Source organism: Sinocyclocheilus anshuiensis, unplaced genomic scaffold (assembly GCF_001515605.1).
Source record: "Sinocyclocheilus anshuiensis isolate Anshui unplaced genomic scaffold, SAMN03320099.WGS_v1.1 scaffold1563, whole genome shotgun sequence".
NCBI classification, from domain to species: domain Eukaryota; kingdom Metazoa; phylum Chordata; class Actinopteri; order Cypriniformes; family Cyprinidae; genus Sinocyclocheilus; species Sinocyclocheilus anshuiensis.
Window position 1 is genome coordinate 284,497 of NW_015552706.1, and position 14,420 is coordinate 298,916.

The window sequence follows — 14,420 nt, forward strand, 5'->3', positions numbered from 1 at the left end:
TGATATGTTGATCAGTACTGGCTTGGGATGGGTGTCATCACGCATCTCAACCAATGAGAGCATTTTGGGTGGACCTAAGACTGCAGGAGCACTCACATGGTTGTGCTGCTGCACGTATCAGAATGTGCTCGTAATCACGACTTCATAAGTGGGAAATAGCAGGGCTCGCAAAATTTCAAAATCCCTGGTAGCCCTTCGGGCAGGTACTCTTCAGATTTTGGTAGCCCGAAAATTTAACTAGCCCAAATAAAAAATATATAGAAAATCAGATAGGAGTTTAAATGTCTATCAAAAATATTTGAATACACAAATATCAACAAATATGAAGGAAGGAATTTCATTTCACTATTTACAGGGTATCTGCAGAATTTTTAAAAATAAATGTAATTTAAGAGCTGCACAAGTAAAATGAACACAGTATGAGTGGGGTTGGACAATGTCTGTGGTAACATACAGTACTGAGCCATAAAATTACATGATTTACAGTTCAGAACTCTATGTGTTTGCTGCGTAAAAATATGAGTTGATATTTGAATTGATCTGACCATAAACAGCAAGAAAGACTTGTTGGAAATGCAAATTAATTCTCTGCCACGAGGTGGCGCTTTAGGAGCACTGACAGCCATTCAGCGCTCTGCGGTTAGTACACGTAGCAAGGTGTATATATATAGATATATAGAAATGAGACTTGTCATTTGCACTTATATATTGTTGCTCTTTTGTTAGTTTTGACTGCTTTTATTGTCCTCATTTGTAAGGTCGCTTTGGATAAAAAAAAGCGTCTGCTAAATGTCTAAATGTAAATGTAAAATGTAAACAATCATGTAATGTAATTTATGTAACAACATATAATTTTTATGTAATTCTGAACACTTTTGTTAGATTTTTCAGATGTGTTTGATCGGGGTTGGGGCTAAACACTGCAGAAAGGTGGCCCTCCACGAGCAGGTTTAGACACCCCTGTTCTACCGTGTAGCTGTGTGAAGCCCTGCAAGAAAAGAATCTAGTTAAAATTGCAAAGATGTAGTCAAGTAAATGTAATATTATCAGTTTTACATGCAAATATTAACATTTGCACAATTTTTAAACTCAAAATAAATAGAAAGGGTGTATAGGGGGCCCAGAGGCCAGGAAGGCTCTTCGCTAAGGGCCCCTTGCCCTGTAATGCAATTTCTACTGAGGGGGATCAGCTCCCCTGATGCGATTTATAATTCCCATGCACCCATAGCAGCTCCTCGCTCATAAACGCTGCTTTATCAGGAATTATAGGTAAAATGCCAACGATCCACTTTCTGAGGACAGTCTGTTCCCTTCAGATACATTCAAATAAAGACATCCACGCCACGTTTTGACTTGAAACGTGCAGCGCTCATATTTATTCAATGGTTAACATCTTATGATACAGTGACTTTTTTTTTTTGGTGAGGTGTCTTGCTGTGCTTACCTTTGTGCTTACCTCTCTGTCCACAGGTCGAGAAACATTTTCAAGATATGGAGAGCCAAAAATCAGTGCAGCATTCACAGCAAGCTCAACAAACACAGAAAGACTCTGCTTTATCATCATGAGCCCAGGCTCAGAGAGAGGGAACATTATGCTGACAAAGGAAGTGTTGTTTGTTTTAAATTAATATTTTCTGATGCTTTTTTTTTTTTAAACCAGTCACCATACAAAGGTTGAGATAGCTGATACTCAGCGTTTTGAGCAGGGATGACGGTCCTACACATCTGAAGAGAAAATCTGCTTCCACTGACAAAAGAGAGGGCAAAAATAGAGTGCCGTCTTAGGAAATCATTTCATATAGACAACATTTGACATCCCTTCCAACATCACTCCTCCCAATCCCATTCTGTTTGATATCCTTGTTTTTTTCCTCCCGTCATCAAATAACCCACTTGTTCATTTCATCTTGCTTGGATGGCCAACAAAGAAATCACATTTTCTCCTCTAATCCATAATCTTCCTTTCTACCACTACAAAATGTGGCACTAAGTGTGTGAGGGTAGAACAAAAACTATTTTCCTAACTTCTAAAGCCTTTCAGACTGGATAAATACTCTTAGCGCACATGCAGGGTTTGTTTTTTATTGGTTATTTTTAGTTTTAGATTGACTGAGGCCTGAAGGAGGAGTATGTGAAATTGAATTGCACTTAGCATCTACCCAACATCTCATTTTCCCAAACATTTTTTTTTAATATAAAACTCCATTGTTTTACTTTTAAATGTCACTTTTTAAGTGACAGACGAAGGAGTAACACTCTTGAGTACTGTACGCATCCTTTCAGTTTACGTGTAATATATTATGCTTTCTTCCATAATGGTCCTGTACTTGCCATTTTGAATGCCTCTTCCACAGTGGGACCATTTTCTATGATGCAATGTTTGTAGTATTGTTCAATTTCCGAACACATCCAAACTGGAAGGGTACATGCAGTAACCGATGAGAGACTCGCGTTTCCTTGTTATTCCAGCTTAGACATATGTCAGCGTCAGACGGCTCATATCTTGCTCCACTCTCACGACAGGACTGATCTCTATTCTGAACGGGAATATTTGTAATCACCTTTTTGGGAAGAGGAAATGTTAAAGTGATATCTTGCCATGTTAAGAGACTGCGACAGGGGGGACACGGGCAGCACCGGCTCAAAGCCGAAATCCTCCCCGTCCCAGCCTCGTGAACCTTAGCCTCGTAGCCTGATGGAGGCTCTAGCAGTGGCGCCAAGCTGTGACTGGCATCCGCGTTGCATACCAGTTTATATTGCTGTGTGTTAACGGGGTTGCTGTTCGCCTAAAGTTTTCTTTCGCGGTATTTTATTTTTAAAAATAGTAATGAAGAAATAAAAAAGAGAAAAATCTCACTTGTCTTTTTATCTCTATTTTATTTTATACAGAATTTATATATATATATATATATATATATATATTTAATTAAAATGGTATGAAGAATAGGTTTTAGTGAAGTGTACAGGGGACAGGAAATGTTAATTAGGTACACTCTAATTAATGCCGGGTTGTTTCAACCCAACTTTGGGTCAAATATGGACTAACCCAACCGTTGGGTTACATTTTTACATTAAATTTTTAACCCAAAAGTTGGGTTAGTCCATATTTGATCCAAAGCTGGGTTGAAACAACCTAGCATTTTTTAGAGTGTACTCATTTTGTCAGGGAATCAAAGGGGATCCCTTGTCATTGTTTAATGAGTTTGAATTATTATGTACAGCCTTGACTGGAATGAATCATTGATGCTAAAGTTTTTCCATTATTAAGGTACTAACCTATGCATTATTTAACGCATGGTCTTGTGTTTCTGTCCCTGACCCCCATTGCACATCCAGGTTATTGTGGCATTGTATTTGGCCACTTTAGTTTGCAGTGAAGGTGAGCATAACATGAACAGTGAGATATCGCACGTTCACTCAAATGTAACAATTACTCTTTTTATTTTTTTTTAATAAGTGAAACACGAAAGTAAATGTCAGAGAATGTTAGATACTGTCAGTCTCCGTCAAGATTCATTGGGATTTTATTTATTTATAGACGTACACAATGAATGGTGATTGAGGCTAACTTTTTGTGTACCACGGGGGAAAAAAAGAAAAAATCAAATGGTTTTGGTATTTAATAACATATGGATGAGTAAATAATGTATTTTTGTCATATTTAATGTCAAATGTGACAGCTGCGTTTCTGAGTACACGAATTATTGGGATCTTTTAATGAATCTTGAACCGATTCACAAGGCGGATGAGATAGATGAAATTATAAACTACATAAAACAAGCTCAGGAAATGTTTCTGACATTTTTATCGAAGCAAATGCAAAACAGTTCATTTTAATACATTAACAAATCTATACACAAGCAAAAGCAGACAGATATTAATTATTTTTGTACAGTTTAATGTAAATTAAATGTTCTAAATTACTTTTTTGAGCTGAATCCTAGCTGCAACCAACTGAACTGGCACAATAAAATAACTAATAAACAGCTATATGTACTACCTATACGTAACTTTTGGATCTTTTTAAAACGTTTAGAGCATGCAATTATTTTTATACGATTAAGTTATGACCATAGACCGTATGGTTATGACCTACAGTCTATGGTTATGACGTAAAAGAATCGCTGTTTTTTTTTTTTACCGGTTCTAAGAAACCGGTTCGAAAGAACCGATTCGCGGAAACGAGTCTTCCCATCACTAGTGCGTTGCGCATCTAGTTGTGGAGCCGGACTGAATAACTAAGAAAGAAGATTGTTGTTATTGACTAAGAGAGCCACGTTTTTTCTGTATGTTTAGTGGAGAAAAGGAAAGAAACAATAACTTTCAATGACTCGATGTTCCACGCATTCTGTACTAACCTATTAGTACGGTTTTAATTTTATCTCGGCAAAGACCTTAAGTTTTTTTTCTTCTTTAGTGTAATTATCTGTTATTGCGTGTGTGAGCGTTTTGGGTTTTAGTTTTAAGGCGATTAAATGCTTCTGACAGACATTTCAGCTGCACTGCGAATATTCTGTAAAAGTCTGTTTTGCCGTCTTAATACAGAAACGTTTAATAGAAACGGACGCGTTTATCTCACAGGGATCTCGTTCCTCGCCCGTAGAAAGCTGAGGATCCGTTAATCGACGCATGCAGAATCCCGGACAACACTTTAGCGCGCTGCACTGCAGAGTCTCTTGAAGCTGTCATCACATCATGTTGCCGTCCATCGCGTTGTTTTTACTCTTTCTGTCTCCGTCGAGGAGCTCGAGACTGTGTAGTCACCTCTGCCGGTGCTATGAACACTCAGACCTGGTGGACTGCAACGCCAGGGGTTTTGAGGACGTCCCACATGGACTTCCCCATGGCACCTGGCTCCTAGACCTGGGAGGAAACGAGCTTAAGGAGATCCGGAGTCGAGCTTTTGCTGGCCTTTGGTCTTTGCGTATACTAGTGCTCTCAGACAGCAGCATCCAGGATCTTCAAACACAGGTAAGACCTGCGTCCTGGAGATCTACCTTCTCTAATTAATTAAAGGGATAGTTCACCCATCCAAGATTTAGATGGGTTTTTCTTCATGGGATCAGATTTGAAGAAATGTATAATTACATCACTTGCTCACCAATGGACCCTCTGCAGTCAGGGCCGTTTCTAGCCAATTTGATGCCCTAGGCGAAATCCCTATTGCCCCCCCCACAAATTTTATATATATATATACAGTTCTTTACAGACACCAGTTGCTTGTCACATTCAAATTGGTTGTCATAGTAACGACACTAATTTGTGGAGATTCAGTGCATTGAGTTCCACAAATCTGAATGCATTATTTGTAAATTGACTGTTAAGATAAACATTTTGCACAATTTAGTATCTGTAATACCATTGTGTTGCCACTAGATGCTTGTATAGCCATATGTAACAATCCCTAGTGGCTAAGACATTGCACATAATTTACACATAAATCACACATAAATTAATTTTATTACATTTTAATTTGGATACTATATACTATACTACTACATATTGTTTAGATATTATCAATGGCTACTTTTTTGTCTTTATCTGTTTTTTGTTCAATTTTTTTGTTGTTTCTTGAAACATTGATTTAAAGTGTCAGTTATTGCATTATTATTTCAGTCAAACCTATAAAACCCCTTTGTTACCCCAAACTACATATAAAAGCTTTATCAGTGGCATAAAAGTAACCAATGCAGCTACTTAATCATTTGCTACTCGTTAACGCGTTAACGTCCCCTTTAAATAACGTGACACTCTGCCCTCTATGACTCTGCTCCCATTAAGCGCTGTTGGAAGTGAATGAATTGATTCAGCATTTCGACACCTCCATACGGATGCATTAAACTCGACAAAGCGTTCTAATAAAGCATGTATTGATCTCGTGAATTAGCGAATTTTACTATACAAATATGTTTTAATTGGATGTTAAAGTTTATATGGGAATATTACATGACACGCTGATCCTTTAACAATGCATTGGCGCAAAAACGCACACCTTTTGGAGAAATCTGCCACAAATATTTGGACAAATGTGCCACAAAAGTGCCACAAATACTGCCTAAACAAAATACTGATTTTGTGCACTTTATGTACTGTACCAATGTTTTAAATTGGCCTTTGAACTTAGCTTTATTGCATGGCAAAAAAAAGTGTTACCTTGTCAAAGCGCTGACAGAGCCCACTGATCTAATGGCGTTGTTGAGCGCTCCAAATGCAAACTTTGCATGCAGCAATCAGCCAGCTATTGACAGCACTCTGATCTAGTGATCAGATTGACAGTACTCTAGCCCAATAATGTTGGGGGATCCAGTGGGGGCGGCAGTCATATTTCAGGGTGACCGTGCCACTCTTTATCACAACCCTGCTAAAAGTGCCAGTACGTGCGCTCATTGGCGCCCCTTCAGCTGGTGGCGCCCTAGGCGACCGCCTAGCTCGCCTATGCCTAGAAATGGCCCTGTCTGCAGTGAATGGGTGCCGTCAGAATGAGAGTCCAAACAGTTGATAAACAATAATGATGACAGTAATTCACACGACTGTTATTTAAAATTACGACGTAATTTAAAAAAAAAAAAACATCAAGATGATTTTAATTTCAGACCATTGATTCTGGGTAAAATACAGGGAAAAAATGTCTAAATCAGGAGAGAAATATGCACAGATCAAGCACTGTTTACAAGTGAAAACAGTCGAAAACAGTGCTAAACAAATGGTGGTGGATTTTGAGAGGACAAGCGATGGACCTTTTCACTGGAGAAGGCATTATTTTGGATTATGGACTTTTTGGCCAGAAGCGGCAGTTTAAGGTTAAAACGCCTTAAAGGGGACATCAGATACAAAATTAACCTTTTCATGGTGATTGCATATAATGTGCCTTGGCAGTGTGTGGACACAACCACCCTACAATAAAAATCCATTCACTACTTTTTATTTTAATCCCCAAAAAAATTTTTTGATTTTCTGAGCAGTATGACATCATATTGCTCAGGCCACGCCCACATCAGCTGACGGACTGTCCTGTATTAGCATATTCTCAGCCCTCAGCCAGTTGTACGCTGTCCGCCATTTTCTCTGCGCTCTAGCAGTTGAAGCGAAAACAATCGCTGTATCCGAAATCACATACTTTCCTACAATATAGTATGTGAAAAACAGTATGTGAGGCGAGTAGTATGTCTGAATTCACAAAATTCGAAAAACAGTAGGCGAACAGTACCCGGATGACCTACTACTTCCTCCCGGATTCTGAAGTGCGCATTCGATGGCCACTTTACTATCCCATGAGGCCACAGAAGAGGATTTATGAATGGCAGTGAAGCGATGTAACTGACGATGGTAGGTCATCATGTGACCGTAACAACATGCCGGATGTAGTACGTCCGAATTTCATTCATACTACCCATATTCATACTGTATAGAACATACTTTTTTAACGGTCGTGAAGTAAATTCAGATTCAAATGTAGTAGCTACTCAGACAGTATGCTATTTCGGACGCACCGAATGACTCATAAGCAATGCAAGTGTTTTATAGTTGGATGTAAAAGTCAACATAAGAGTCTTCATTTTCTCCCGACATCAGAGAGGCTGAGGGCGCAGTGGATTCGTTTAGTTTTAGATGGTAATGCGCCACTGAAAACACCTAAATTAGTTTGTCTGCGCAAATCATTTTACTCCAGACTGCTTTCTGAACGAGGGACAATTCAAGGCAGGTTTTGCTAAAAAGTTCAAACTCAAGGATGGACCAGTAGCCACTGTTCATGATTCAGCTGCACCTCCAGAAAAAAGGAAGTCTCACACTTTATATTTTTTATGATTATTTACACATTTCTTTTCCTCTTCCACAGAAGAGAGGGGCGGGGTGAGCAGAGCTCATTAGCATTTAAAGAGACATGCGCCGAAACGGGTCGCTTTGAAGGTGAAAAGGTTGTTGTTTTACACGACCACTGAGGAATTTTAACCAAAGTTTGTTGCAGACATTTCATGGAGACCCTAAAAAATCATACCAACTTGTGGAAAGTGGGCATCTGATGTCCCCTTTAATAATGGATTTGTTTTGTACAAAAACACAGCTTTTTACTTCACAATCTGTTAATTGATAGATTGGAGTTGTGTGGATTATTGTGGTGTTTTTATCAGCTGTTTGGACTCTCATTTTGACGGCACCCATTCACTGCAGAGGATCCACTGGTGAGCAAGTGATGTAAAGCTGAATTTCTCCAAATCAGTTCTGATGAAGAAACAAACTCATCTCATCTACATGTTGGATGGCATGAGGGTGAGTAATTCTTTGGTAAATTAATTAGTACATTTTAAAGAAATGTCTGTTTTCCCACACAGGCTTTTTTCTCTCTGTCCTTTCTGGAGAAGCTAGACATGAGCCGTAATAACCTCACTCAGATCCCTCCTAACTTCTCAGAGAGTCTGTCTTCTCTGCGTGAGTTGCGTCTGGACCACAATGCACTGGTGCAGTTAAAACCTTCAGGCTTTGAACATCTGGAGAACCTTGAGAAGCTAGACCTCAGCCACAATCGCATCCAATCTCTTGAACTAGGTGCGTTCCGTGGCCTGTCCCGTCTGCGCCACCTTTACCTCCAAGGGAACCACCTGGGTGTTGTGCAAGACGGATCCCTCACCATGCTGCCTGCCCTGGAAGTTCTGCTCCTGGGGAACAACAACATCTCTCGGATCGAGGTCAATGCACTAGCACCGTTGCACAGTCTGTCTCTTTTGGGTTTGGAGGAGAATCATCTGGAACATCTAAACTTTAAGACGTTTCTGAGCTTGCACACGGCTGCAACACACCTGCAGTTGGCTGGGAACCCGTGGAACTGTGACTGCGACCTGCACCGTGTCTTCAGCAAGCTGCTCAGCGTGCGGCACCTCCACGTGGACGACTATCGCAACGTAACTTGTCGGGAGCCTTGGCAGCTCGCCGGAGCATCTTTGGCTTGGGTGGACAGCCAGTTGTGTGTGGCTGAGACTGTTACTGTGTTAGTCATCACCGCTACTGTGATTGTGACTGTTTTTGGTGCCTTGATCATGGCGGAGAGAAAACGCAAGAAACGAAAATACTGGGAACAGAATGAGGGGGAAGCACAAGAGTAAGGCGATTTTGCATGAGATTAGGACACTTTTCTTCTCTTTTGGACTATAAAAACACAGATAAAATGTCCTGATTTGACCAACAAAGAGCAAATGCACAGATTCAATGAGAATCTGGACTGATACCATGAGTTCTGAGTTGATGTGGTGATGGAAATTGAAACTCTTAAGATGCAGTTCACAAACTTTGAACAGAAGTATTTGGTAATTTAGATCTGATAAAAAGTTTTGTAATCTAGGATGTATTCAGATTAGAATCTGTGCTAGATAATCAGTTAGTTGTGTTATAGGTTATTGTGTACAGCAGCTTCTTACAGACATCATCTCTTTTCTGCAAACTCTTGCCAAAAGTTAAAAGTTTTAGAACGGTAAGATTTTTAAAAATATTTTTTTGAAATAAGTCTCAGCCGTTCACCAAGGCTACATTTATTTGATCCAAAATACAGCAAAAGCAGTAATAATACTCCAGTCTTCAGTGTCACCTGATCCTTCTGAAATCATTCTAACATGCTGATTTGCTGCTCAATATACATTTCTTATTATTATCAATGTTGAAAACAGTTGTATACCTTTTTTTCCAGGAATTTTTGATAAATAGAGAACAGTAAAGAACAGTATTTATCTGAAATGGAAAGCTTTTGTATATATGACCTTTTATTTTAAAGAAATTAAAGAAATTAATACTTATATTCAGCAAGGATGCATTGAATTGATCAAAAATGGACACTTACAAAATATTTAAGTTTCAAATAAATGCTGTTCTTTTGAACTTTCTGTTCATCAAAGAATCCTGAAAAAATATATATATACTTCTCTTTTCAACATTGATAATAATAATAAGAAATGGATATGAGCAGCAAATCATCATATTAGAATGATTTCTGAAGGATCATGTGACACTGAAGACTGGAGAAATGGAGATTTGACTTCACAGGAGTAAATTACATTTTATAATATATTAAAATAGGAAACAGCTGTTTTAGATTGTAAAAATTGTTCACAATATTACTGTGTTGCTGTATTTTTGTTAAATAAATGCAGCCTTGGTGAGCAGAAGAGACGTCTTTTAAAAACTTTAAAAACAGCAGTGTATATAATTACATTTACATAAAATTTCAAGGTCATTTTTATTTTATTGTATAATTTTATTTTATTTTATTTTAATAGTTTTCCCTCCTGCAATCAGTTTTTTTTTTGTCTTTCTAACATTTCTATTTCTTTTTCTCTTTTTTATATATATAACAATAATTAATGCTTTTCCCTTCAGTAGTGATCTTGATGTTTTATATAGTTTGAATAGAAAATGAATGCATGTCAATAATTATGTTGCTTAGTACAATAAAAACCACGTATTCCCTACCCTTTCTGCCAACAAAACTCTCTCATGTGTCCTTATGTGCTCAAAACTGTTTGTCTGTTAAATTAATTTCCTTCTGGTTGACTGTAAAGCCTCAAAGGAAGGCCAAATCTCTGCAGCTGCTGTCAAAGGATTACAGATCAATTAATGCGCACGATTCCTCGCACACCCTGATTGAACTTTCAAATCATCATTTAATGAGATTTAGTGTCACTGCACTTGGGGAAGTCCTCTAGGTTATTGCATCGATCTATATTAAAACACAAAATGTGTACAAAAACAGCAGACTTGTATCTGCAGTTGCTTTTCTGTAGCACAGGCTGGGCTTTAAACCTCTGGAGTTTAAGCAGATTTGTGTGGAGAATTTTGTGGACAGAGACAGTGAAAAAATCCAGGTCAGTGAGTGTTTGGCGCCATATGGAGCTCTCACTGACAGCAGCAGCTTTAGATTACCAAACTGGGGAACGGCATGTCTCTTTCTTCAGGGAAATACCAGCTTTAAAGCTGGATTCACATGGCCCAAATAAGACTCTTTTTGCTCCTTTCTGTCTGACATATATGGACATGGACATGCTCTAACGTTTTTGCGAATAATGTAGGTTGAACCAACAAATTGGACCGCTGCAACAAAAAACAATTGTTAATATTTGCTGCATAAAACACAAATAGCCAATACAGAAAATCAGATCATTTAAAATTTGTATTATGGTCCCCAAGATAGCATATTTACATCAATAAACATCAAACTAGATGTGTTGTAAGAAGTTTGAATGGTTAGGGATTGACTTAAGCACCTGTTATCTAACACAAAAGAACCTCCTGAAACTGAAAAACTATCCTGATCTTACAAGATTTACATAATATGCAAGTATCAGACTGTCTCAGGGAATTACACTCTTAAATATAAAGGTGCTTCACGATGCCATAGAAGAACCTTTTTGTCTAAATGTTCCATAAAGAACCTTTAACATCTGAAGAACCTTTCTGTTTAACAAAAGGTTCTTTGTGGCGAAAAAAGGTTCTTCAGATTATAAAAAGGTAAGAAAGAGATGGTTCTTTAAAGAACCTTTGACTGAATGGTTATTTTTGGAACCAAAAATGGTTCTTCTATGGCATCGCTGTGAAGAGCCTTTTGAAGCACCTTTATTTTTAAGAGTGTAATTACAATTTATTTGTTTGCTAGCCTGCTTTTGTTCTATTAAAGGGGTCATATGATGCTGCTAAAAAGAACATTATTTTGTGTATTTGGTGTAATGAAATATGTTTATGAATTAAACCTGCTGGTGGTTGCAGCACATTGAATTTATGCCACAGAGTGGATGCCACCAAATTGTTGGCCACCAAAACTCTTCCCCTGTAGGACAACTGGGGTAGCAACCATTTCCATCTAGACAATTGGGTGCATACTTTATCCTCTACGCCCTCCCAATTTAATTTCTAAAACTCAATAGAACCAAAATAAATACCTAGTATCTTAAAACCTTCAAATCTCCATTTAAGGTTTCCAGGCAATTGTGGAGGATTCTCTGAGAAATCATGACCTACCCAGAGAGCTTCACTTTTATCCCAATTCACCTTGGCAGATGAAGCCTTTTCATACACATCAAGTACATCAGACAAAACCTTAACATCTTGTGTATTATTAACAAATACTGTACCTACAAGAACACCACCACCATTCATGAACACCAGCAGAGAACAGAAGAGCAAAGACAACATTGTAATACTCTGTGATTCCAACGGCCATCATCGTGACCCCAGACGACTGTTTCCGAGGAGATCTGTGAAGAAGTTCTGGTGTCCCTCCTCACACTCAGCTGTGAGGCTGCTGCGAGACGGTGTGTTAGGTGCACTATCACACATCATTCTTCACACCGGAACAAACGACCTCAGTGCTAGAAAGATAGATGTCACTAAAGCCCTGCCCAACGTGGTGAGAACAGCTAGCAGGATCTACCCCAGAGCCAAAATCATCATCTCAACCCTTCTACCTCGCAGAGACGTGCCACAAAAGATCATCAACTCAATCAATGCGGAGATAGCTGGAATCTGTGCTTCAATGATGAATGTCCACATAGCTGACCATCAGCGCATCACCCATGAGCATCTGTATGACCACATCCACATTCATCGAGAGGGCATGAGACTATTTGCAAAGACCATCAAGGAGACAGCCCTGAGAAGCCCTCAGAAGACACTCTGTGATCACGAGGAGCGGGTAAGACAGTCAGACAGCTACGCCGCTGTAGCAGCAGGAAGAGCTAGAACAGACCTGTAAAACTGATTCACTCACGATGTTTTTATATATATCCTCTATACTTCCCTTCTTTTTTTTTTTTGTTGATGAATTTATATTTTAAAACATGATTTGGTCATGAATTCATACATTATTCTGGTAAATACAATACTTCCCAATGTCATCGTTTAAAATAACATGTTATAATATTCAAGGGATGTTCTCTTCAGCTTTTGGAGAGAAAAGTACTAATCCTGATTTTATTAACGCTGTATATAGTTCAGATATAATTATTTTACTTGAGACATGGAGTCGTTTAGACTCTAAAACCTACACCCCATCAAACTACAGAGAGCTACATATACCCTCAATCAAACAGCCTAATGTTAAAAACAGAAGAGATTCTGGAGGAATCATAGTTTGGTTCAAAGACCATCTGTGGCAGTATACTAAGCCTGTGAAAAAGGGAAAAACACATATTTGGATAAAACTTAAAAAAGAGATTTTGTGTTTAGATGAGGACCCTGTACCTGTGTGCCACATATATCCCCCCATATGAATCGCCTTATTATAATGAAGACATCTTCTCAACCCTGCAATCAGAGATCAATTACTTCCAGTCTATAGGTTCAGTTCTATTAATGGGGGATCTGAATGCCAGAACGGGGAAGGAAGTGGACTACATCAGCTCAGATGGAGACAAATATATAAACGGTTCACTTAATCATCAACAAAAACGTTTGGCCAAAACACGCCAGAATTATGACATTTGCACATAATATACCTGTACATACAATTGTCGATTTGTATATTTTGTTATTCCTTATTTTACTTGTTCTATTTTTTATTTTTTATTTTTTTATTTTTATTATCTGTGTTTTTTGTTCTGTCACTGTCATTCTGTTACACTGTGGAAGCTTCTGTCACGAAAACAAATTCGACTGGTTATCAATTGGCACCTTACTTGATCAAAATGAAAGACTATGGTCAGAGAAAGCTTCTGATGAAGTATCGTCTGAGTGAGCACAGTCTGAGTGTGGAGACGGGCCGACACAAACAGAGCTGGAGAGCCAGAGAGCTCCGACTGTGTTCTCACTGCACAGAGGGACTCATAGAGGACGAGCTCCACTTCCTCACACACTGCAGCAAATATAAACACATTAGAGACACTTATTTTACACAAATACACTCTTAAAAATAAAGGTGCTTCACGATGCCATAGAAGAACCTTTTTGTCTAAATGGTTCCATAAAGAACCTTTTTTAACTATCAATAGGCCTGTATAACTTGTCTATAACTGTATAACTTTCGCTGTTTATTGTTTTATAGAGGGAGAGAGAGAGAGAGAGAGAGAGAGAGAGACTATTTTACTGATAAATTCGCGGGGCAGCGCTGACGACAAGTTTCAATATTATATATTGATTCATTGTGTTTGGGCCCCCCTGGACGAGCGAGCATAGGCACGTGCCTAGAATGTCCAGGCGTAAATCCGGCCCTGAGAACACGGACTGCAGGAAAGCAGGTTTGACGAATCAGTGGTCTGGCGTCTGCTAGACTCCTAAAAGACCTTTGCTCACGTGCAAACAAGTGCGCGCACAACCGCGGATGATCCATTTTCCATTCTATTTGAGGCTGGTGTGTGTGATATACAGCATTGTCTGTGATAATATGGTAAGTGTTGTTTTAATGATGTGCGATCTGACATTATCGAGTATATCACCAAATCACACAC

At 38.7% G+C, this 14,420-nt stretch overlaps 2 protein-coding genes across 2 annotated transcripts in view; both read left to right on the plus strand.

Annotated features, from left to right (window-relative positions):
* LOC107667763 (protein LSM12 homolog B-like) overlaps nt 1-2,420 on the plus strand; it is a 9,440-nt gene extending 7,020 nt beyond the window's left edge. Inside the window, exon 5 of the mRNA XM_016459490.1 lies at nt 1,471-2,420. Within this exon, the coding sequence (XP_016314976.1) occupies nt 1,471-1,566 (96 nt within the window). The 3' untranslated portion in view covers nt 1,567-2,420. The remainder of the gene's footprint in view (nt 1-1,470) is intronic.
* A 2,275-nt stretch (nt 2,421-4,695) lies between these two features.
* Nucleotides 4,696-9,197, plus strand: LOC107667762 (slit homolog 3 protein-like). The gene is made up of 2 exons (XM_016459489.1): nt 4,696-4,971; nt 8,331-9,197. The coding sequence occupies exons 1-2, from the start codon at nt 4,696-4,698 to the stop codon at nt 9,096-9,098; spliced, it is 1,044 nt and encodes a 347-aa protein (XP_016314975.1). The 3' UTR covers nt 9,099-9,197.
* The last annotated feature ends 5,223 nt before the right edge of the window (nt 9,198-14,420 follow it).